This window comes from Pan troglodytes, chromosome 6 (genome assembly GCF_028858775.2).
Source record: "Pan troglodytes isolate AG18354 chromosome 6, NHGRI_mPanTro3-v2.0_pri, whole genome shotgun sequence".
In the NCBI taxonomy this organism is placed as follows: Eukaryota; Metazoa; Chordata; class Mammalia; order Primates; family Hominidae; genus Pan; species Pan troglodytes.
Genome location: NC_072404.2, coordinates 53,254,870 through 53,280,775, shown reverse-complemented (window position 1 = coordinate 53,280,775; position 25,906 = coordinate 53,254,870). Strand labels below are relative to the sequence as shown.

At 48.6% G+C, this 25,906-nt stretch overlaps 1 protein-coding gene across 7 annotated transcripts in view; it reads left to right on the top strand.

Moving 5' to 3' along the window:
- The window catches only part of TNS3 (tensin 3), a 308,216-nt gene that overhangs the window by 125,217 nt on the left and 157,093 nt on the right, over positions 1-25,906 (top strand). For 6 of the 7 annotated variants that reach the window (XM_016957426.3, XM_519088.9, XM_016957425.4 and 3 more), the window contains 4 exons: positions 15,354-15,406; positions 17,751-17,922; positions 20,058-20,108; positions 21,969-22,091. In XM_016957426.3, coding sequence (XP_016812915.1) covers positions 15,354-15,406; positions 17,751-17,922; positions 20,058-20,108; positions 21,969-22,091 — 399 coding nt within the window. The remainder of the gene's footprint in view (positions 1-15,353; positions 15,407-17,750; positions 17,923-20,057; positions 20,109-21,968; positions 22,092-25,906) is intronic. The other variant, XM_016957427.4, reaches the window with a different exon arrangement.

The window sequence follows — 25,906 nt, the reverse complement described above, 5'->3', positions numbered from 1 at the left end:
TGTGGAAGTGGGGAGGAGCTGTAGGCCCTGGCCTAGAGCACTGATCCTGGCCATATGTGGCTTCTGCTGACTAACCAGATGACCTTGGACAGGTCAATTAGATATCAAGGACATCATTTCCACACCTGTAAAAAGAGAACATTTTAGTGAGGAATTGAGTGAGATCACTCACACATCCCCACTCCATCTTCAGTGGAATTACCCAGCTAGCTTAGAATGAACCATGGTGGGAGTATTTACACCACAGGAATGGACAGGATACATCGAGGTGGTTGCCTCTCCCCTCCCCTCCCCTCCCCTCCCTTCCCCTTCCCTCTCCTCCCCTCCCCTCCCCTCCCCTCCCCTTTACCAGCACACCTCCAGGGAGAATGATATGGGAAGAATTGAGCCCACATTGAATATTTTAAAAGACATTTATAAAGAGAGATTATCATTTTCTTAAAAGAAAGGGGTAAGGTAGGGAGAAAGTTAGTAGGATACTGAATTGTCCTACACAATGGGAGTCCTTGGAAGACAGTCTCGTTAATGTCATTCACTAATACTCATAACCTTCGAAAGGGCTGAGAAACACTCGAGGAGGAAGAGCTGAAAGCGTCCTTAAGGAATGGGGACCTGTTGTTACCCAGCTGGTTCTCACTCTTGGAGCTCCAGATGTGGAGGGGGTTGGCTGAGGTGAGCAGCAGGTGTGGGGCAGCGAATGTCTCGTGGGCTGTGTTGTGTGTGTGCTTGCCGGGCCTGCACCTGTACATGCTGGTCCTTGTGCGTTCCCTGTTGCTGTCTCAGCATCATTTACCTCCTCAGCTTCAGGGGACCTGGTTCTGTTGGCCTTGTCTTCCTTCTCCTCACATCCTGAATGGATGCCCTCCTGGCCTCCGTTGATTGCCCCAATAGTAATAATGTAATATACTAGTAAAAGCTGGCACATGTTGAGCATGTGTGGTGTTCCAGGCACAGTATTAAGCACTTTGCATGCTTACCTTACTTGATCTTCCTAGAACTCCGCATTATGTGCCATTTCAACTCCCATTCCCCAGGTGGGGAATCTGAGGCTTCTAGAGGACGAATATCAGGGGGTTGCTGGTGAATGTTTAATAGAGGTTTTCCAGGTAAAAGCTAGGTTGGCAGTGTTTGCTGATTTCTTTTGTATAAATATTCCCCCCATTGCTGATTTCAACCTCCGACCTGATGTCTGGGAAGTGCACCCTGGGCTCCTGGAGCCTGCTGGAGCCACTCCTGATGCCACTAACAGATGAGGTCCAGGTCAGCAGCTGTCTGCTCTTGGGCCTGACATTTCCACCTATCTCGTCCACTGCCCAGTGTTCCCCTTATATTAATCTTGCTGCTGCTACTACCACTAAACCTTGTTAAAAACAATTGAGATTGTGTCACTCCCCTATGCAGAAACTTCTGACACCTTTCATCGTCATGGATTCATCACCTGGCATTTGGGCTCCTTGAGCCCGGGCTTGAGCTTCTTTCTCATGCATCCTGTGAGCATGGCGTGTGTCACTCCTGGCTGCCCCACCCACCACATGCAGTGTGCCTCCATTTCTCTGCCCAGACTCTGTCCTCTGAAGGAATTTGCTCCTCCTGCCCCACCTCTGCCACAGGCGCCCACTTTGTATCAGATGCTTTCTAGCCATCCTGGCCTATCCCAAGAGCTGCCCTGATGGATCTGCAAAGTGGCCATGGTTTCTAGAGCTGGAGACAAGCTCTTCTTCTCCCAGGTGCCCATCGCCGCCACCTCTGGCACTGCCTTCTCTCTCCTTTATGGGGTCTTAAATGTGTACTTATCCAGCACCTCCAGGACAGGATTCTCATCCATTCAGTTTTCAGTCCATCCTGGTCTTTCCCCTCTGTCACACCTGCATTCTTCCTGCAGTGCCTGAAATGGGCTAGCCCTCCTGCAAATACTTGTTTGCATTCTTGGATATGAAAGGGAAGCAGGGCTGCTCAGAGCCCTCTCTGCTTGTTGTTTCCGGGGTTATCCATATGAATCTGATTATTGTGGGATAAACTCCAGGTTAAGGCTGCTCTGTCAGTGTCAGTGCAATTCATTAGCTCTTCATTCTAAAGCAAAAGCCCTACTGTGCCCTTCTGGGTGTGGAGGCAGGTATGGTCCTGGTCTGAGTTGGGGTGATCCTCTCAGCATTCTCTGGGCAGCCCCTTTGCCCATCAGAGTTGGCCAGGCTGGGGTGGGTGAATTAGGCCCTTCCCTCAGCCTTGCAAACATTGAGCTATTGTATGGAACCAGCTGGCTGCAGGGCCAGAGACCTATCTCTGTGGCCCATGGTGGCCAGCATCTGTGGGTCTTGCCCCCCTCAGCACCCCCGACGTCCCATGTGGACAGGACCAGGTGTCTGTATGCTGGGGGTTTGGTGGGGCTGTGCGTGGGATGCCTGTGCTGTGCCCTGAGGGGCTGGTTTCCAGGCTCTCTGCAGGGGGATCTGTGTGAGTTTGGGTGGGACATCTAACAGGACAGAACGCAGCTCTGCAGGGCACACTCCCGAGTGGACTCAGCATACATAACCCCTCCCACCTGCTGCAGGGCACTTTCAGACTCCCGAGATGACTGAGATTAACACGGGCTCATTAACAATGTTGTCACCTTCTAGAGAAGGCACTTCCCTCCCAGGCTGCCCTTGCTGACTTGCTCGCCTATGGATGGGAGCCCCCTGCCTGGCTCTGCCTGGCTGGCCGCTGCCTGCAGTTGAGGACACTCCCATTGGGGGTACTTTGAGAGAGCTGGCTCTCTAGGGCTCGGCCTGTTTTCTGTCACCATGAAGTAAGGAATAAACTGGCCTGTCCTCAGGGTGCCACACCCTGCCCAGCTGTTGCCCCCCAGAGCAGCCCCTCCCCATGGCCTTTCCTCCATTGTAAAATGCGGGAGTTGGACTGGAAACAACACATGCAACCCTCCTCTCTCCCCCAGGGCTGATGATGAGTGCTGCTGGCTTGGGCTTGGTGCCTTGAGGCATCTTCTTAGTCCCCACAGAGATCCTGGGAGGCTGGTGGTGTTGTCAACTCGTTTCACAGAGGTGGAAACCAATGCTTGGAGGAGTTAAAGTCCTGTTTAGTGTCTCCGGGTCTGATGACTGTGGCCAGTAAAGGGACAGGTGGTCCTATTTTGACCCCCTGCCGTCACTGCTGTGTCTGCCCCTGCCAAATGGTGGGCAGGTGGCAGGAAGCGCAGGCTGCCCTGTGGTGCTGAGCCTGGTCTGAGCAGTGCACCCCTGGCTAGTTATAAACTGGGGCCCCCCGTTTGTGTTCAGCCTGGAAGGAGACACCACGTGGTTTCCAGTGGAACGGGCACCCCCAGAACACCCTGCCCACTGATAGGGTTATGCTGGGGGCCCAATGAGGCACCCCCCCACCTCCCCTCCCTTGGTCCACTTTTCTATGTGAAGAAATGTTTTCGTTATGAAATAACTGATAAAAATAAAAGAATGTAAGTGCATGTAAGATGTTACAAAAAAGCACACACAAATCTCCCTGTCAGTTAAAGGGACGTGACTGACCATGTAGTCATGAGATCAGTGAGATCAGTTTAAACAGCTGCCTGTGTGAGTCTAACAGCTGAGGACACGATGTGGCCCGGGCTGGCCACCCTTCCTCTTAGCTCTGAGTGCTAAGTGAGGAAATAAACCCGCCTCGGGCAGGTCCGGGACTCTATGTCACCAAGATCTGCCGTGTATCCGGCCTCCATCTCCCGTTTTGTAATTCAGAACCGTCTGGTGCCTCATTCCCATAACTGAGGTTTCGCTGCATACCTTTCCTTCTCTCTGGCCCGGCCACTCTTGTCTTTAACCCTGTTTTTGTGCTTGTTTATTGGTTTGGTTTTTATTTTAAAAATTTTATTTAATTATGTTGAATTCATTCGATGAGTCATCTCAAATTCTATTTGGAATGAAGTGGAGCAAAAATGAACTAAGGAAGGAAGTGGTAAAGGAGAGAATGGGGTTGGAGGAGAGGAAGGAAAGAGGGAGGGAGGAAGGCCAGTGGGCATCAGGCATCTGTTACCTGGGACACAGAGGTGAGTAACCTGCCCTCCCAGCAACTTGAAGTAGGTTTTGTTTTTCCTGGGGGAACTTTTGAGAGGCGGTTCTCCCTAGTGGCTAGTCCCCAGGAAGGCACAGCCACTCAGCTTCCTGGTCAGAAGGCTCTCCTGGAGAGCGCTGTTCTTGTTCCTGTCCCTCAGGCCCTTGGCAGGCTGGCCCTCAGCCCCGGGCGGACATTGTCCTGTGAGCTCCGTGCCTGCGTGCTCACCGTGGGGCCGGGCACACCTGCCAGCTGCTCCTGGCTGTGGTTCTGGCGACTCCCACACTCCCACCTGGTGGGCTATTCCAGCTGCCTCCTTTATGCCGAGACATTAACACGAAGAGGGGTGTGCTTGACTAAAGCAGGGGAAGGAGCGAAACGTAGGAGGAGCTGTTTCTGGAAGGGAAAAGCAGCCCTGGCCGGTGGTCCCTGCCCAGGCCCAGCACAGTAAGTTCCCAACTCCCCACGTGCCGCCTCTTGGCTGGGCTGGCACTGGGCACTTTGTCTGTCCCTGGCCACCCTCCTCTGTGGCCTCCGGTACTGGCTGCTTTGCAGTGAAGGGGCATTTCCAAGTCATTTTTCCCCTTTCACTTCAATGCTGCAGATGTTCGGTGGGACCTTGTGTCCTAAGAACCGTCCGCCCCATCTGCCCCTTCTTGGGAAACTTATTTGTGAGAAGAGCAAAGGGGAGCTTCCGACTTCTTTGGAAATGCTGACATCTCTGTGTCCTCCCTGAGTGTTGCTTACCTCTCCCTGCTGCCAGTCTTCCTGAGCTGCCTCCTTCCATATGGTTCCAAACCAGCCTGAGCTCCTGGCCAGGGAGGCAGGATCCTGTGACTATTTGGTTACAAATAAATAGAGATACAATCTTAGTCTGTTGTTTCTCATAGTTGAACATGAAGGTAAAATGACAAGATGACTTTATTTTAGTTTCCCACCCTCCATGGGGTGTACTTTCTCTGGCAGTTCTTAACGATTGCTGCTTATGTTTAAAAGCATTAAGCAGAAAATCAAGTTGGGCAATCCTGATAATTAATTGGTTCCTGGTATTCTTGTTCTGGAAGGGAAAAAAATGTCTTATTAACTGTGTGGCTTTGGGAAAATCACTTACCCTCTCTGAGCATTGTTTCTCCTACTGTTAAATGGGCATTGTGGTCACAGCTGGTTTTGTGATCTAAGGGGGATCCCAATAACTTGTGGATAAAGTGCATTTCCAGGGCCTCACACAGGCCTGACACAGAAATAAGATGATGGAATAAGTAGCTAATATTTCTTTGGCACTTATTACTGGCCAGGCACTGTTCTAAGCCCTATGTTTATGTTTCCTTATTTAATCCTTCCAAGAATGCTGTTTCTGTCTCCCTTTTCCAGATGAGGAAACTGAGCCACACAGAGGGCAAGTAAATTCCCAAGATCAGACGGCTTACTCGAGCAGTAGAGCTGGCTGCCTACCCAGGCATTAGTATTCCAAAGAGTGTGCGCTGAACCCCCAAGTCGTATGTGCTGGGTGGTGGAGGAATCAATGAAGGATGAACAAATAAATGCCTTGAAATTTGCCAACTGAATGTTGTTCAGGTTGTTGCCTTTGAAAAAGATTTTACATTTATTTCTTCTCCATTTGCTTGGTGAAACAAAAACAGAATGTGCAGAGGTGTCTCAGCCCAACCTGTTTAATTGTCCCCACCTCACACATGGCCCGGCAGCTGTGATCTGTGTCTCTCGTCACCGGGCCCTTCATAGTCCTGCTTCCTTGCGGATTTATCTGTGTCTTTTGTTTCTTTTGATTTATTTATTTATTGGAGATAGAGTCTCGCTCTGTTGCCCAGGCTGGAGTGCAGTGGCACCATCTCGGCTCACTGCAATCTCCACCTCCTGGGTTTGAGCGATTTTCCTGCCTTAGCCTCCGGAGTACCTGGGACTACAGCCACATACCACCACGCCCGGCTAATTTTTTGTATTTTTAGTAGAGACAGGATTTCGCCATGTTGGCCATGTTGGCCAGGTTGGTCTCGAACTCCTGGCCTCAAGTGATCCATTTGCCTCCACCTCCCAAAGTGCTGGGATTACAGACGTGAGCCACTGTGCCTGGCCTTTTGTTTCTTTTTACAGAGCTGTTTACACTGCTAGTTTTCAGGGCTGGTCAGGCTGCTAGGAGCAGTGCACAGGCCCTGGGGACACCCAGGGGAGCTGATATTCTCTCTGCAGGCTTAGGCCTTGCTGGGATTCCTAACATGACGTCCATAAAAGGGCTGCTTTTTCTTATTTTTTAGACAGCATCTCAGGCTGGAGTGCAATGGCGTGATCTCAGCTCACTGCAACCTCCACCTCCTGGGTTCAAACAATCCTCCTGCCTCAGCCTCCCAAGTAGCTGGGTTTACAGGCGCCTGCCACCACACCTGGCTAATTTTTGTATTTTTAGTAGAGATGGGGTTTCACCATGTTGGCCAGGCTGGTCTTGAACTCCTGACCTTGTGATCCCCTGCCTTGGCCTCCCAAAGTGCTGGGATTACAGGTGTGAGCCACCATGCCCTGCCAAGGGCTTCTTTTCTTTCCTCTTCACCAAAAGCCAGTGAGGACAAGGAGAGGCAGGGAACGGGGTGCCATGTTTAACCTACCCTGGCTCAAGGATCTTGGCACTGCCCTGCACCTATATTGGCCCCTGGGTAAGCAGGAGTGAGGGCCAGTGCTAGTCACTGCTTCTTTGGCCAGCCTGGGCTGTAGCTAGAGGCCTGGCAGATAGTGGAGACCTGCTTTCTGCCAGTGGTCAGAGCCCCCCTGGGAAGAGGGATGGTCACCTCTGCTCCAGGGTCTTGGGTCTTAGGGAGGCAGAGATGCTAAGGGGACTGCTTCTTAAAGGGTAGTCTTGGGGAATTACATGAGAAAACACTTAAAAAATATGTGTTACCGTTTTCAATACTTGAGTAGGCACAGGGTACTGAGTTCAGCTCAGTGGGTGAGAAAAATCCACAGTTTATAGTCATGTGTATCCAAGTCTCACTGTTAGCTTTTACCGAGCTGTCAAGCTGATGCTTAACCACATTGCTATTCCGTGGGCACTGTCTTCCTAAATAGGCCGCAGTTATTCCATGTTATAACCTTGGGAAGGAGCAGATGTCACTGCTTTTCATCCTATTCTTCTTTTAGATAAGCCTGTTAAAGTCAATGGGTACATTTATTTTTGTTAACCCAAAACTAAAGCTAACTAGCTGTCTGTTATTGAAATCTAATAACAGCATCCTCATGCCTCTTCAGATGGCCAGATGACTCCACAGCCACTTTGGGATTAGTGGTTCGTTTCTTCCTTTCTTCATTCTACAGACTGCTATGCTGGGTGGCTATTGTGTGCAGAGTGCGGCCCCAGAGGCTAGCGATACCTCTGGGAGCTAGACTGCCAGTGCCTCTGCTGGATCCGCATGGGAGGGGGCTGTAGAGCTCAGACGAGAATTCACAGTTAGTTGTTTTCTTGCAGTTGTGATCGGCACAGTAAAGTAGACCAGGGCTGGGCGTGGTGGCTCACGCCTGTAATCCCAACACTTTGGGAGGCCGAGGCGGGCAGACCACCTGAGGTCAGGAGTTCAAGACCAGCCTGGCCAACATGGTGAAACCCCATCTCTACTAAAAATACAAAAATTAGCCGGGTGTGGTGGCGGGCGCCTGTAATCCCAGCTACTGGAGGCTGAGGCAGGAGAATCACTTGAACCCGGCAGATGGAGGTTGCAGTGAGCCAAGATCACCCCACTGCACTCCAGCCTGGGCAACAGAGTGAGACCCTGTCTCAAACAAACAAACAAAACAAAAAGGAGACCAAAGTAGAAAGGAACATATGACTCAGGTCGGGTAGGGAGATCAGATTATGCTTTGCTGGAAGTTGCCATCTGAGCCAAGTGCTTGAGAAATCACAGGAGTTAACCAGGTAAAGCTGGGATACATGAATGAGGAGCATTCTAAACTGTGTGGTATGTGCAAAGAACCTGGGGCAGGAGGAAGCACAGCAGGTAAGGTAGGGACAGGGAGTGAGGGAGGCACATGAGGAGGCAGGGGCTGGCTCACCCAGGGCTCTGAGGACCAGGCTGAGCACCTGCCTTTCACCCCATGGCAATGGGACGTCAGTGAAGGATGCTCCATTTGAAATGCCACACTAGCATTAATTGCACGACATAGGCTTGGTTTGCTGCAGCTGACTCTACTCTTCAGACTGCCTTCCACCTGCAGGATACGCACCTGTGCCAGGCGCACAGTGCTGAACGTCGAGCAGTGACTTTCCTGGGCAGTAGAGATTCTGTACAGTTTAACTGGATGTATCGGCAACATACAGTGCAAGGCTCAGGGACAATCTGCAGTGAGCAAGGCTGGCTTGTTAGTCTCAGGCAGGCATTGGACATTTTTGTCTTTATTCTGTGAACAGCCTCACAAGGGAGTCATCATTATCCCGCTCCGCAGATGGGGTCACTGAGGCTCATGAGTGCCCTGGCCCAAGATTCTGCAGCTGGCAGGTGGTGTGGGACTCACACCCAGGTCTGTCTGATGCCAGATTTCATTACTATACTGTGAGGTTTTGGAAACTGTTGATTTGTTCAAACAAGCAGTCGAAGGACATAGGTTAAAAAAGAACCAAATTCTGGCTGGGAGCGGTGGCTTACGCCTGCAATCCCAGCATTGGAAGCCGAGGTGGGTGGATTGCCTGAGGTCAGGAGTTCGAGAGCAGCCTGGCCAACATGGTGAAACCCTGTCTCTACTAAAAATACAAAAATTAGCCAGGTGTGTTGGTGGGTGCTTATAATCCTAGCTACTCGGGAGGCTGAAGCAGGACAATCGCTTGAACCCAGGAGGCAGAGGTTGCAGTGAGCCGAGATCGTGCCACTCCATTCCAGCCTGGGTGGCAGAGTGAGACTCTGTCTCAAAAAAAAAAAAAAATCGAATTCCCACCAGAGTTGGGCTCTCATTGATTACAAGCTTGTCTCGAAATTAACCTTCCTGTCAGGTGGGGGCTCCCAGATCCTCAGCTGTGGAGAGGAACATCAAACCAGCTGGGATCCCACCCCACCTGGGGAGGATCCCATGTCTCCCTGGGACGTCGTGGACTTCAAGGAAGTTTTGTTGCAGAGGGAATGGGGCCTGTGTCTTTCACTCTTCCCTCCTCCCTGTGCTTCCCCTCTGCATGCCCCACACGGGTGAGTGCAGAGGAGGCTGCTGGCTTTCTGGTGAGTGTGCTTACTCCTGCCCGGGTGGTGGCCATGGTGTTGATGTGACAGCCAAGGGAGCAGCTCCAGGGATGGCTGCTCTGGAAATGTGCTTTGGCAGTGGCCTTGGGGAATCTCCAGTGGCCCTTTCAGTCCCAGCAGTCCACAGCCTCCCCTCCTTCTGCCAGGGCCCCCGGCCTCCTGCTGTCTTCTCTGCCTTCTTTAGGTGGATGTGCTTGGCTCTTCCCTTGTTCTGCTCCCAGATGTGCAGAAAGGCTCTTTGAAGCTCAGGTCTTCCTTCTGATCAGGCCTGTCCTCCTGAGCAAGAAGCCGCAGTTCACAGTGGAAAGCATGGTTCTCATAGAGACACTAGAGCGAGCATCATCACATGTTCTAGAGTTGTCCGCTGGTCTTGGCAAATGGCGCGTGGTGGGGTGGGGCGCTGTGGGATGGGATGAGGCTTTAGGGTAGGGTCTTTAGGGTGAAGCCTAGGGTGTGCTAGGATAGCGCACTGCAGGATGGCGCCCTGCAGGAGGGCACAGTGGGACTGAGAACTGTAGGGTCACTGCAGGACCATGTGCCATAGGGCCACTGTGAAAAGCAGGTTTGCCCTAGTGTGCCATGCGTGGATTGCTAACTCCAAGGTGAGGTCGGGACATGAGCGCACAGTCCTGGAAAGAGGAGGGAGATGAGGCCTAGGCGAGTGGAGGACCTTTCCTGAGGCTGCAGGTGCCAAGCGGTGGACCCTTAACTTGGACCCAGACTGCCTGATGTGGAGCCCGTGTGCTTTGCCATAAGGCTAGGCTACTTTCTCCCAAAAGAGGTGTTTTTGCCTTCCTGCCGCTTAGTCTGCTCTCACCCACTGCTGTGACACACTAGGAAGTGCTCTGTCCCGGGCAACAGAGCAAGACTCCATCTCAAAACAAACAAACAAACAAACAAACAAACAAACAAACATATGTGGAACCAGAATGACCCTCCAGGCAGTGCATCTAATTTTTTATCTGAGGAATGCCTTTCCTCACTTTTCACTCACTGACTCAGGGAGTCCAGGACTGGGATGACCTCCAAGTGTTTGATCCACAGCTGTCATTTTACCAGAAGAGAAAGGGAGTTTAGTGACCTCATTGACCTCATTGAGCCCATGGGGCCAGTTTGTCACGTGGCCAGGATGAGCTCCAGGACCTGTAGAAGGAAAATGCTTCTAAAGAGCAGTCTGGCCGGGCACGGAAGCTCATGCCTGTGATCCCAGCACTCTGGGAGACCGAGGCCAGTGGATTGCTTGAGCATCAGAGCAGCCTGGACAACATGGCGAGACCCCCATCTCTACAAAAAAAATACAAAAATTAGCCGTATTTGGTGGTACATGCATGTAGTCCCAGCTACTTGAGAGGATGAGGTGGGAGGATGATCTGAGCCCAAGAAGTCACTGAGAGGCTGCAGTCAGCTGTGATCATGCCACTGCACTCCAGCCTGGGCGACAGTGAGACTCAAAAAAAAAAAGGCCGCCTGGAACAGGGCGGTCTTTGCAGGCTTACCTTTTGCAGGTTTAACCTTAACCACAGATTCTACCTGGGCCTCCCTTTTCTCTTTCTCTTATTTGGGTGTTGAAGGCTGTGATAAGAGCATGCCAACAGGGACACAGGTGAGGGAGGCATGGGCTGGGCAGAGGCTGGGTGGGAGGCTTTGCTGTCTGGGTTTTTTCACCCTGGAAAACAAGAGAACAAAAGAAGCAACTTGTGTTTCTATCTCATGGGAACTCTAATCACTAAGGGCTTGGATTTGATTGACATTGGCGATAGGGTCCACAAGGAAACCACAGCTCGGGAAGGCTTCTGAGGACGTGAGCAGGCAGCTCTCTTTTCAAAACACCTAGAGAGTGGAACCTTGCCTCTACTAAAAATACAAAAAAATTAGCTGGGCATGGTAGCAGGCACCTGTAGTCCCAGCTACTTGGGAGGCTGAGGCAGGAGAATGGCATGAACCTGGGAGGTGGAGCTTGCAGTGAGCTGAGATCGTGCCACTGCACTCCAGCCTGTGCAACAGCAAGACTCTATCTCAAAACAAAACAAAACAAAACAAAAAAACACCTAGAGAGTGAGTTTGCAACACAGATTTGCAGGACTGGTGCCTACAAGTAGAGAGAGTTTTTTAAACCTTATATGAGGTTAGGATTTCGGGTTTCTCAGGAGCCAGGTTTAATATAACCTATAGCAAGTTAGTTTCTCAGTCATCCTTCAGTCATGAAATGCATTATGGTGCACACACAGGGTTTAGATTTGTGCAACCCAAGTGTAGGTGTATTGTTTACTTTCAAATAAAGACTTACAGGGACATCGTATCCCTGAGTCTCCTCTTGACAAGCACAGTATTTCGGAAACTCTTGGCGGCAGTTCCAGTTCAGTATGGGGCTTGGTTCTCATTTTAGTCCAAGTCAAAGCAGCTGAGGGGGTTCTACCCCAGTGTGTCAGGGGGACCTGTCATAGGCATGTCCTCTACTCGGTTCCAGATTTAACCCCTGAATGATTCAGGGGGATTTTAGTCACATGAGATCTCAGACGCTGGCTTGGAAGTGATGGAAGGGCCATAGTTTCTCTGCCCTTTTTGGCACAGGGCTAGAACAGCTCCCCCAAGCAAGAGTCTTTTATCCTCACTGATGTTCATGTGATTCAGGGGCAGCCTGTGCAGGAGAGGGTGTGGACCACCTGAAAGCCAGGAGATGGAAGGAGAACAGAGTTTTGGTGTCAGAAGGTGCTACTGCAGCTTAACTGTGGGATTCCAACACGTCCGCCCACCAAATCCTCATTTCCTCATCACCATCCCTATGTTACTAACCTGTAACATGTAACATAGGGGTGGTGATGTCTGCTTACTGGGGTTTCTGCTGGGCTCTGTGCAGTGCTCTTCAGGGTTGTGCTATGGAAGCTGCTGAGCACCACATGCCTTGGAGGTGGCCAGACCTGGGTTTGCACATCTGGAGGCATGAGGTGGACAGATGCGGGTCTGGGGCTGGGGATTTGAGTGGGTGTCGAGCTCTCTGTGTTCTTGGAGGGTGGCCCTGAGATGTGCTGGGTTTCTCGCCTTGATTTTAAGTGGATGTAGACTTACATAGAAAATTGGGTATGTTGGGGGATGGGCTGAATTCCTCCTTCCTGCCCCTCTTCCCAATACAGAGGTTAAGGAAGGGGTGTCTCTGGGCAATGCTGGGACACTTTACAGGAACCCTGCATTTCCGAACACTTCATGTAAGCAACTTTGTGCAATTCAACACTTTCTGACTTTTCACCAGCTCAGGTGCTGGGGCCTCCCTGTGGTGATAGCACAGATTACAGTTTCCTCCATTGGCCTTGACCTTAGAAATTATATAACTATTGGTTTAAAAGGTTTTTTTGGTTTGTTTTTTTGGCAGTGGTTGCAATTTGTATGGTTTCGGGGTTTGAACATTGGAGTTACTGTATCGAGGCGTATAATGCTGAATTGGATTCAGAGATTATTGGATTGAGAAGATCCCGTGGGTCTGTCTGACCTGCCCTTCTCACTCTGCAGCTGAGGAAATGGGCCCTGGGTTCCGTCAGGCACAGCAGAGTCCTCATGCCTTCTGGGACCCTTCCCTCCTTCCCTCTTGCCGTCAGGGCCCCGCCTGAGGGACGGTGACACTCCTACCCCGTCACGTTGGTGCCGGCAGTGAGCAGTCACGTATTTGTGTGGTTGTCATCTTGGAATGATGTGTCATGTGAGAGTTAAATAGTTTTGCCCAATGAGTTATATAATGCTGTTTATATGTTAAGTTGCATGCCAGTCTTTCACGGTCAAATGAGAAGCGTGACATAGGGTCTGAAGCGACAGCCCACTTGTAGGAACTGGGCCAGTGTACTCCAGCATGGCATTGCAATGGGAGTCACTGTATTTTGGATGTGTGGTCTGGTGAAGATGTGGGACACATATAGTCAGATCCTGGTGGGTTCATGTAAGACCCAGGACCATGGTCGATCAAACTCCTTGCTGTTCTCCCCTGAGATGTTGGCTTATTGAATACTTTTTTGAATTAAATGGGACCCTGGTTAAGCTGAGTTTCCCCATAATGGGATTGGCTCTATTAGGATTGCATCTGAGCTGCTTGAATTTGAGTGTTACATGTACAGATTGTATGAATTAACCTAAACGGGTTTTTGATGTATCATTTCCTTACCTTTTCGGAGACTTCATTTTAGTGCATTCAGTTTACCTCTCTGTTTGTATTCTAAATACTTTTTTTTTGTTGTTTATTTGTTTGGGACAGAGTCTTGCTCTGTTGCCCAGGCTGGAGTGCAGTGGCACGATCTCGGCTCACTGCAACCTCCTCCTCCCAGGTTCAAGTGATTCCTGTGCCTCAGCCTCCCGAGTAGCTAGGATTACAGGTGTGCGCCACCACGCAGGCTAATTTTTGTATTTTTAGTAGAGACGTGGTTTCACCATGTTGGCCAGGGTGGTCTTGAACTCCTGGCTTCAAGTGATGTGCCCGCCTCGGCCTCTCAAAGTGCTGGGATTACAGGTGTGAGCCACTGTGCCCGGCCGTATTCTAAATACTTTTTATACACACTGACAAGTTGTCCTCTGAAATCTTGCATCTGTTTATATTTCATCAAAACTTTAAAAAATGTTTTCAAGATTTTTATTTTTGCAGCTCTACTAGGCAAAAGAGTAGTCTTCTGTTTTATAGCTGTCTAGTCTGAGCTGTGAAAGGCTTTGGGTTAGGGCTTTGAGAAGATCAGAGGAACATGTTTAGAGCCTCCTGCAGCTTTGTGGGCACAGGGGATGAGCAGGGGGTGCAGCTCAGAAGTCAGGGGTGGGCGGGGTCTGGAGACCACGGGACTTCACTTGACCAGGTCTGCCCAGCACGGGCAGTGGCCATGCGGTGCCAGGCTGGGTTCCAAGCCATTGACAGAATTACCTCAGTGAATCCCTGGACAGCTCCATGAGACTGGCCCTGTCTGTTACTATTCTCACTTCAAAAGGCAGGAGACAAAGAAGTGGAGTGGCCAAGGGGCTTTCCCAGGAAAAGCAATGAGGAGGTGGACCCAGGGCTGAGCTCGCCGGCACCTTGGTGTAGAACTGAAGAGCACGCCCCTAGATCCTGCCCCTGTCTTGGGAGGCTGAGACAATGATCTCTGTGGTTTTGGAATTGGTGCTAGGCTTTGCATTGGTATGATTTCAGGAAAACATCTGTATTGTTGGTCTCCGAAATATACATAGAATTTGTTTTCTGTTCATTTCTTGCCTAAGGAGTCCAGGTGAGCTGCACCTGCCTGAGTGGGATCCCAGGTGTGATCGGGGGTGTTGATGCCTCTGATGGTGGTGTCTGTGGGCCTGCTTTGATCGGGGAGCAGGAGGAGTGCCGGAGGCTCTGTGTCCCCCCAGCTCGGGGGTCTCTGGGCTCCTGTGTGCAGCATTACCTGGCTTGGGGCAGAAAGAGACTTTGAGGGAGCCCTGTAGGGGGTGTCTGGGTTTCCCTATTCACCTCTGCCATCTGACAAGATCGCTTCCCTCTTTGAGCCCCAATTTCCTCACTTCTGAAATATTGGAGAGCCTTCTTACTCACACAGTTGCTGGGCATTTTTCCTGAAATAGTAGATCTCTGTCACCGTAGTATATAACAACCCTTACACACAAGGAAGGGTTATATAACTATAAAGTAATTATAACCCGAGTCTTTTCTCCCTGTTGAATAGGCTCTTTAAAAAAGAGTAGGTATGATTGAGAATTCCTGAAAGTCACTCATTAATTGGTTCTTTCAAGTAAATAATAGCAGCCATGATAGTCATAGCGCTGGTGTCATCTGGCACCTCCTGTGTTGGAGGGCAGGGCACTGTTTGCAGGCCAAGCGATGCCTACCTTGCCCTGACTGGAGGGTGGCCTCACTGGCTCCTGTGGAAGCCCGTCCTGATGCTGGTTAGTGGCATCGCGTCCTCTGGTGAGCTGAATCACACAACATGGTGTAGACCCTTCTGAGGTGATAAGGTGGGCTAGTAGTTATGATTGACTTGCTGTTTATGATTAAACTGTGGGACAGCTGTCATTGTTCCCTCTCAGTGGTGTCTGTCATGTAGACTGGCAGGAAAGGAAACTTCAAAATGACCCTTGTTTTGTTATTTGCAGGCTCCAGGGAGTTCCACGCTGTCCAGTTCTCTCTGCCGTGATAAACCTCTGCGGTGAGTGTCTGTGTGGGTCATTCATTCCTGTGTCTCTGGCTGTAGGTCAGCTCTCCACAGAGGAAACTTGGGCATGGCATCATTTTCTTCTGTAGAAATCATAATTTCTGTTTTGGTTGTAAACATTGCCAATCAAAGGTGATACAGGCCAGGTTTTCTATCCGTTTCTAAATGCCGTGTCAGGGTCAGAAGTCCAGGTGGTAGAAACACCTGTGATTGTCTTTGAATAAATAATTGCACTGCTGAGGCCTGATTGTGCAAGTGTCACTTTTCGGGGAGACTCCAGGGTGTGCTGGCAAGAGCCCCTTTAGAGCAGATGACGGGGGCCCTGAGCCAGCATCTTCTGGAGAGGCACTCACTGTGGATCCTCATGACCGTAGGAAGCGCTTTATTTCTGTTCTAACAGTGTTCAGTACATTTGAATTGGAATTAAATCCATGTCTGATAAATAAGGTAGAGAGAACAAAATCCTTGGGAATTGTTTGGATGCTGATTTGAACAAATCAACCTTAAAAAATAAATGTATGGGCCGTGCACAGTGGCTCACACTTGTAATCCCAGCACTTTGGGAGGCTGAGGTGGGGAGACCACAAGGTCAGGAGATCGAGACCATCCTGGCCAACACAGTGAAACCCCATCTCTACTAAAAATACAAAATTAGCTGGGTGTGGTAGCGCATGCCTGTAATCCCAGCTATTCGGGAGGCTGAGGCGGGAGAATCCCTTTAACCCAGGAGGCAGAGATTGCAGTAAGCCGAGATTGCGCCACTGCATTCCAGCCCGGCGACAGAGCGAGACTCTGTCTCGAAAAAATAAAAATAAATAAAAATAAAAATAAATGTATGGTATTGGATGTTTGATGTTATTATTTCTTTTTGAGGTGTGATAATGGCATTGTAGACATTTTAATCAAAAAGTGCCCTTACCTTTTAGAAATCAATACTGCGAGATTTATAAATGAAATTACATAGTATCTGGGATTGCTTTAAAGCAATCAAAGTGGTGGAGGAGATTGCTGGGGATATTGATGGACAAAGGTTAGCTGTGTGTTGGTAATTTTGAAGTTAGGTGATGTTGGTACATGGAGGTTTGCAAAACCATTTTATATGGTTTTGAATTTTTCCAAAATTAAAAGAAAGAGAGAAACACATAGGAGTAGTAAAAATGAAAACCCCAAAGCTAGTAGCAGCACTTTGGAGGGACTTAAGGACACGTCCCGTGCACCCATGCCTCTGGCTTTACCTCATGGGGGCACCGATTGGGTTCAACCCCATCCCCTCTCCCTGGAACCTTTTCCACCTCCTCCTGGATACCACCCTCAGCCATAATGTTAGGAGCACTCCTGGGAGGGGCTCAGGCCTCCCTGGGGCCCACAGGGCTGGTGGAGAATCTGTGGTCTGTGGGAGGCCCTTGTCTCCAGTCACATTGGGTGCCTGGCTCCACACTGCCAGTCCTGCCCAAGTCCTCAGCCTGCTGGCCATGACATGACCATTTCTGCCCTCTTCCCTCTTCCCTCCTCCACAGTCTTCATTTCACACTTGGGGGCCTGCCCTGGCCACCTGGGCACCTGGTTGGGTGGCCAGCCCCACATTCTACCCTGCATCCACCTGGCCTGTGGCTAGCTGGGTGGGGTCCCAGCAGGGCCCCATGGAGCTCTTAGCCTTCTGATAGGAGTCTGCTGAGTTGCTGCTCAGTAGATGAAAGGCCGCTTTGATTATGCCCCAGCTGGTCCCTTCTCTACGTGAGGTCCTGCCTCCTTCTTGGGCCTTCAGGGTCCTCCACGACCATAGCTGGCCACCTCACCAGCCTCATCCTTGGCCGCACCTCCCCCAGGATGCCGCATACGGACACGAGGAGCTGCTTGCTGATGTTTGGCTTCTGCTCACACCATCTCCGCTTCCTCCTGGCCCCCTCCCGGTGCCCCCTCGTGCCGACCTTGACACCTCAGAGCAGGGTTGAGGCTCCCACTCCAGCAGTCCCGCTTGGAACCCTGTTCCTGCTCCCAGTGTAACCACAAAAAGTCCTTCCCGCCTTCGTGCTTTTGCATTTGAGCCCATGCGTCACTGCTCTGAGTTGCTTTCTCTCTGTGCGTTCCCTGACCGCAGCTTGCGGTACCCCGTCATGCCCTGCTAGGAAAATTCAATCTTGTGCCCCTCCCCACACTGCCCGCTGTTATGGGAACACTGCACAGAGGCTGCGCACACTGTAAATTCCCGTAGCTGGCCGCCCAGGTGCTGGTGTGAACACCCAGAGGATAAGTGTCCGTCGTCTTCACCTTTTTCCTAGAGGATGAATGTCTGCTGCCTCCTTACCCTGTTTCTGATCTGCCCACTGCTCTCTCGCAGGCCCGTCATCCTGAGTCCCACCATGGAGGAGGGCCATGGGCTGGACCTCACTTACATCACGGAGCGCATCATCGCTGTGTCCTTCCCTGCCGGCTGCTCCGAGGAGTCCTACCTGCACAACCTGCAGGAGGTCACGCGCATGCTCAAGTCCAAGCACGGGGACAACTACCTGGTGAGCGGTGGGCGGCTCTGGGAGCCTTTGGGCAGGCTCTGCAGCAGGCACTGTGTAGGGATGGGCACTCACAGAACACTGGTTTACACATGAGGGAGAAGCTCAAGGGCCTGGGCTCACACAGCTGCCCATGGCGCCTTCGTCCTCTGTCTCTCTGCTACCACGCCTGGGGAGGAGACTTATGTGTCTCTGTAGGTAGCTTTCAGGGACACACGACTGCTGACCGCAGGGATGGCTGTTGCCTTGTCCTGCACTCATCAGTGAGGCTGGCTCCCCAGTGCCTTGGGACATGTCCCCAGCCAGCCACCCTTGCGCCCCCATGCTGCATCCCTGGTATCAAAAGACAAACTTGTGACTCTCCTCCTGAGCCAGAAATTAGGAAGACAAATTAGGTGGGCACCCAAGAAACCAGGGGCTGCCCTGGAGACAAGGAGACAGCTTGATTTTCAAAACACACGTGTCGAGTTGATGGTGGAGCCACATCTGAGGAATAATACAGAACAGCCTCTCACCATCTCTCACCCTCTGATTGGCCCCTTGTTTTCTGTTCCCATGGTTGGTAGCCCAGGTGGAGGCTGACTTCCTTCTGCTGTCAACAGTCACTAATGGGATTGAATGACAGCTCCCTGGCACCCTCTCTCTACCTGCCTTGTTATCTCTAGTAAGGAGGCCTCCTTATCTGTGGTAAAGCTAATCTGCCCTGCAAACCTACAAGGTGGTCATTGTCTTTCTTGTTGGTCTGCTCCAATGACTGGGGCACCAGTGGCTGGGAGAGGTGGACCCAAGTGGCAGAGCAGGATGTGGCCTCCGTCTGATGCCAGAGCAGCCCTGGCCCAGGTGCTACCTGTGTCCTGACCCCTCCCCGATCCTTGATTCACCCAGGCTCCTGCCTCTTTCTCGTCTTGAAGCCCGTCTTGTCTGTGACCTGGCGGTGGACAGGAAGTGGTGGCCAAGCCCCATCTGATGGTGGTGCCTCTCACCAGGGGCCCTCTCCTCCCCAGGGCTTCCTCCTTCATCACTGAGGCGGTGTGCTCTGCAGGACCACGGCTCCTTCCTTTGGAAGCCACTCCCAGGCTGGTCAGCGCATCCCGAGTCTCCTCTCTGGCCATCCTTCCCCTCTTCCCCAGTCCACCTTCCCCAAAGAGACCATGCAGAGGGCCTGGAGCCCTGGCCAGCACCTGTCTGTGGGGCCTTGTCAGGGCCAGAGCTCTCCCTGCAAAATGGCTATGGCAGGGATCTTTTTCTTGTGCAGGGTTAGAAATGAACTGTGGGTCACAAAGCAGCACCCCCCCTTGTCATAAACAGGGCTTGCTGGGTGACCAGGACAAGCCCCCACCCTCCACTTTCCTCACATCTCTGACTCTGAAGTGAGAGGGACGTTTAGTTAATTTTTAAGGCTCCTTGCTGCTGGAACATTATTATTATTATTATTATTTTCATTTTGAACTACTTGAGTATTTAGCAAGGTTCCACAAATGGCTGTGATTTTTCAGTGAACTTAGGCCGTGGCTTTTGGCCGGGCATGAACTCAGCCCTTTCCAGGCCTGGGGCCACCAGGCCATAGAGGAGGGACAGCCTTCCCCACCATGTACCACCTCTCTGTTGGGTCAGTTTGTGTTTTCAGGAGCAAGACCGTGATATTTATTTTATATGTATGTGTATATATATTTTATATTATATATTTTATACGTGTGTGTGTGTGTATCCTATATGTTGGGATATTTTGTAGCCATGAGAATTAAAAAAAAATAGTAACACAGTAAATCGCCTGGTTTAATACTAGTTGAAGAAGTAGAATATAGACTTTATGTGTAAGGTTTCTGTATGCCATCCTTATCTTATTTATTTTATTTGTTTTTTATTCTGTGACCACACAAGTCTGTATTTTTCAATCTTTTCTGATCCTTGGTACCTGGAAGGGAAACATCATGTAAAAATGCAATGTGTTTTCTGCTTTCATCTCTGATGTCAAGGATTTGTCTAAAAGCTTTTTTTCCCCCTGATTTGTGAGTGTGAAGATTTTAGATATTTTTTAAAAAAATTAGTATTAATTAAAATTAAATAAAAATTAAAGTATTAATTTTTAAAATATTAAAATCTATTTTATGCAAGGCATTTTTTCCTCTCTTTTATAGGTATTAAACCTTTCAGAAAAGAGATATGACCTTACGAAGCTTAACCCAAAGGTATAGAGTTCATCCCTTTATATTCTGCATTTTGTAAAATGTAAACAATGCTTATTTTGTGCAAAAATAATTTGCTACTAGTCTTTGTGGAATGTGACTTGATAAGGAGTATTAGGAATTGTTCATATCAATTATTTTAATTACTTTTTTCTTCAGTTTGAAATAGTTAGAGATTCATAGGAAGTTGTGAAAATAATACAGAGATCTCCTGTACTTCTCACCCAGTCTTTCCAGTGGGAGAATCTTACAACACTAATAGTAAAATATCTAGGTCAGGAAGTTGGCATTGGTATAGTCCACGGACCTCACTCACATTTGCCTGGTTTTGCGTACATGTGTGTTTATTGGCATCGTGTGTATAGATGATAAATACTACATATATATTTATAGAACAAATCTATACACATGATGCTTCCTCCTCCCACCTGCTGGGATCTTTCATATATACTGCATATATATATGCATGAAACAAATCTATAACAAATATATGTATAGAATAAATCTAAACTGCATCATGTGTATAGATTTGTTAAGCCACCACAAACAAGAGACAAAACATTTCCATCAGCATGGGGCTTTCTTCTGCTAGTATCTCTTTATGGTCATACTAATCCACTCCTTTCATGAAAATTTTCATTTTTTAAAAATTTTAAAATTTTTTCAAATTTTACTTTAAGTTCTGGGATACAGGTGCAGAACGTGCAGGTTTGTTACATAGATACACATATGCCATGGTGATTTGCTGCACCTATCAACCTGTCATCTAGGTTTTAGGCCCCTCATGCATTAAGTATTTGTCCTAATGCTCTCATTCCCCTTGCCCCTCACCCTTCATGATCATTTTCAACAGCAAAGTTTGGGATAATTTTAAGACTGAGTCAACATAAGTTGTGGTACATATATGTATGTATATTCTATATGTTGAAATATTTTGCAGCCATTAGAGTAACAAAGCAGAAACATGATAAGTTACCTATTTTAATACTAGTTAACAATAGTAGAGTATAGAATTTATGTATAATAGTATCTCAATTATGCTAAATGTATACAGAAAAGAGACTAAGGGATTCATGAAAACATTGCAGTGGTTATCTTTGAGTGGTGGCAGGGGTAGTGACTTTTCCTACTTCCTGGCAACTTTCTGAAATTTCCAACAGTCTTACACTATTTCTACGACTTTCATCATAAGATAGAGCTCCTTGTCCTCGCCCTACTGACAAAAGGAAATCAAAGGAAAAGCAACACCCCCGTGTGGCCACCGTGGGCCACTGTGGACTTGTGTGTGCCTCAGGACGCTCAGAGCTGCAGTTCTGCACTGAGTCACTGTGTCTTTAGCACATGGTGGTGATTTTCTTTGTCCAAGCACCAAACTTAATTAGGGTTTTGAAGGTGCTTCCTCCTTAAGTGCTGCCTTTCCAGGAGATTGTCTCTGAGGTGTTGTCCGCACAGTGTGTGGGAGATGGCTGGCTGCACTCTCCAAACTGGGATTTTAACCCGAGTGGGGAAATTTTGGCAGCAGCTTGGGCCTAGGACTCCTGTTTGAGATCTCACTGGACTGCGGCCCTGTCCACACAACCTGCACCATCAGCAACTCAAAGACCTTTCTAGAATTGTCACCCCAGCTGCAGAAGAGCAGATGAGCCCCTGGAAGAAGAGGCATCACATGGGCAGTATAATGCTTTATTTTTTCTTCGCAGTGAAGGAAGTTGGTCCTCATGCTCACTGAGTTTTAGGAAAGGGTCACCCAGCATGTTCTTTACTCCCAAATGAAATGTATTAATGATGAAAGAAGTCATTGTGAGATGGCCTCAGAAGGTTTCAGGAAATGGAAACTGAGGAAGCTCCCCTTTCTTGTTGCAGATCATGGATGTGGGCTGGCCAGAGCTCCATGCACCGCCCCTGGATAAGATGTGTACCATATGCAAGGCGCAGGAGTCCTGGCTGAACAGCAACCCCCAGCATGTGGTCGTCATTCACTGCAGGGTGAGCGCGCCCCCTCTCACATTTGGGGGTCTGGCTAGGCTTCAGTCTTTGGAGTTGAGATGGAGACCAATGCTGCATCTGAGCACATTTCCGCTTTGAGCTGGTGCGATGTGCTCCTTATGGGTTTGTCTTTAGGTTTTCGTACTTGCTTTTAAAGAAGGAAACAAAGAGTTATCACACCTCCCCAAGTTTGGCTTTAGAATTTATAGGATTGTGGTCCCTGAATGTGTAGCTGGACATTTGAAACTGTTGACCCCAAATTGACCACAGTTATGAGAGCAAATCATTTCATTTTTATTAAATTTTATTTCTCATGGACAGCCCTCCTTTTCAAAAGAGCTATGCCCTTTTCAGATGGACTGTGTCAGACTTTCCATGCCGTCTTGAGTTATGGTAATCAGTTGATGGACTAGATGATGGCATGATGCCATTGCAGTAAACGTGTCGTCCTTTCCACGTGGAGCCATTGCAGTGCAGGCGTGGCCTGTGCATCTTCACAGAGTGGCCGGGACTGTCTGTGTCAGCCCCAGCAGGGTTGGTGGATGCCGGCAGCCCAGGTGCATAGCTGGTGGGCACTCGTCCTCCTGGCTGCCTCGGGTTCCTTCCATGCTTCCTCCTCCCACCTCCTGGGATCTTTCCTCTTAATTCCCAGTTTTCTCAACTGCTTTGTACTGCTCCTCAAATGTGATTGGTGTTGAAAGGGGTTGGACTGAAAGCAAACTCACTGAGGGGTAAGTGTGTGAAGCTTAACCCTCCTGCCAGAAACTTACTATTAGAGAAAAGCTCTTATTCCAATCACACCTTGAGTCAGGGAGGAATCCTTTGGGAAAGGATGTAGCCAGTGGGCTGGGGTCACTGTTCATTAATGGGCAGCTCCCTATTTTGTGTGTTTGACAAAGCATTTTTAGGACCATCAAAGTATCTAGGAAGTGTTGACGGTTCAAGATAGAAGTGTTTTTTTTTTTTCTTCCGGACTCTTTTACACTAAAAAACTGCACAGAAATCCATTGTATTATGGAATTTAGTTTGAAAGAAGCTTCCCTTTGAGTTATATTAGACTCTCAGTATATCTTTCCTGCAAAGGCACTAGGTAGGCTGGCTTGTGGATGGTGTTTACAGCTGTAAGGCATATGATGACCACTTGATGTGCAGAAAACTTCCATCAGGGGCACACAGATGTTATTTGCTTCTCTCTGGTGTTGTCTCTTTCCTCACATCTAACTTGATCATATTTTCCCCCCAAATGGACAGGTACACCCATTAGGACCACCAAATCGTCCGTGATGACCTGATCTTTTCAAGTATTATTTTAGATTATGGATCCTTCACCCAAATTGTGTTTTGGTGCAAACTAAGAGAGAGAGAGAGAGAGAGACAGACAGACAGATGGACTTTTAAATAAATATAATTCTTGTTAATTAAAACAACCTAATGCTTTTCAGGCTTGGTGTGGTGATTTTGACACAGTGAGCCTGATATTGATGGATCATCATTGCCCAGGATCACGTAGCAAGGTGTTCTAAGCAGCATTCCTGACCTGTGAGCCTGGGCCCAGCAGCAGCACCTGTGGAAAGTGCAGGTTCTAGGGCACACCCAGACCTGCTGCCTGCTACATTGTCAGAAGTCTCTTGGAGTTGCTGGACTTGAAAAGTGCCATCCTTGGCCATTTATTCCATCTTAGTTGTTGTTTACTTCAATTTTTTAAATGAAATTGAAAGAAATGATGAGATTATTTAAAACATATGGGTCCTAGTAGGGACCACCTAGAGCTTTCTAAAATGCATCCTTTTGCTAAGCAACGTTCGGCTTTCTGGACAGCTCTTGTTAGTGGAATTCATGGGAGCATGTTGAAACTTCTCAGAAGTGATTTGCTAATGGCTTGCCCTCTTCTGGTGCCATGTAAACCATTTTTGAAACGCTTAGAAATTGTGCCCTGAGAGATAAGCCCTCTTTTAATTTGAAATTGCTGATGTCGATGTTAACAGAAGTTCATCATCATCACTGCGGGGGTGAAATCGCTGACATTTGGCGAAATCCGCCTGCTTTGCAGAATGTGCGTTTCCTTCCACACATGCCAGGAATTTCTAGCATAGCTGGGCCTGTCTCAGCCTGGGCGGGAACAGAGTGAGGGTCGGTCCTGCTATGCTTCCCGTTCTGCCGTGTGATGCAGAGGCTTGTGTTTGTGTGGGTGTGTGCAGTCTCCTCCTCACCCCTCCACACCCTGGTTATTGACTGACCAGAAATGGCCTGCAGTTCTTTTGGGAGATTTCATCCACACCATACCTTTTGTTTCTGAGTCCATGGTGAAGAATACCCATGGAAAATTGTGCAATTAGTGATTGTGTGATTTTTGTTAAGAACAATTCCAAGTCCAAAAGAATGCAGCTTGCACTAAAACGTAACAGTCCATGAGCCTATCGTGCCCTCTTGTGTTTTCTATATCCTGTGAGCTAAGAGCTATATTTACATGAACATTATATGAAGATGTCCTACTTCAGTTCCATACGTAGTTTGAGTGGAACATGGCCACCTCCATCTGTTCACGTACATCCATGGCTGCTTCCACCCACAATGCAGGGGTAGGTTTGAATGGTTGAAACAAGACCTTGCAGCCTGCAAAACCTTAAATACTTACTATTTCATTAAGAAAGACCTCACATCAGGGTACTGCTGGCCTTGTAAAATGAGTTTGAAAGTGTTTGCATTTCTTCAGCTTTCTGGCAGAGTTTGCATTAGTCTGTTTTCTGTTACTTATAACAGAATATGTGAAACTGGGTAATTTGTAAAGAAAAGGAATTTATTTCTTATATTAATATTTATAGGGGCTGAGATGTCCAAGCTCAAGGGGCTGCGTCTGGTGAGAGTCTTCTTGCTGTTGGGGACTCTGCAGAAGTCCTGAGGCTGCATGGGGCATCACATGGCGAGGGGGCTGAGGGTGCTAGCTCAGGTCTCTCTTCCTCTTCTTAGAAAGCCACCAGTTCCGCTCCTGTGATAACTGGTTAATCCATTAGTTAATTAATCCACAGATGTATTAACCCATTCATGAAGGCAAGGTTCCTCATGACCCAATCATCTCTTAAAGGCCTCACCACTCAATACTGCCACATTGGAGATTAAATTTCAACATGAGTTTTGGAGGGGGCTAATATTTAAACCATAGCAAAGTTTTCTCTTTTTTTCAATGATGGAATTCATCAGTTAAGTGATCAGGTCCTGGGCTTTTCTTTGTGGGAGAGTTTATGTTACTGATTCAATCTCCTTACTTGTTATTGTTTTGTTTGGATTTTCTGTTTCTTCATGATTCAGTCTTGGTAGGTTGTATGTGTCTAGGAATTTATGAGTTTGTTCCAGGTTATCCAATTTATTGCTATGTACTTGTTCATAGTTTTTTGTGTTTCTTTGTGTCTTAAATGGCATCAGTTATGATGACTGCTCTTTCATTTCTGATTTTGAGTTTTCTCTTTTTATCTTAGTCTAGGTAAAGATTTGTCAATTTTGTTAGTCTTCAGAAAACCCAACCCTTAGTTTTGTTGATCTTTTCTATTGTTTTTCTAGTCTCTCCTTTATTTGTTTCTGCTCCGACCTTTGTTTTTTCCTTCCTTTGCTAATTTGGGGTTTAGTTTGTTCTTTGTTCCTTTAGGTACAACATTAGGTTTTGTGTTTTGTTTTGTTTTTTGAGATGGAGTCTCACTCTATCACCAGGCTGGAGTGCAGTGGCGTGATCTCGGCTCACTGCAACCTCCAACTCCCTGGTTCAAGTGATTCTCCTGCCTCAGCCTCCCTAGTAGCTGGGATTACAGGCACGTGCCACCACA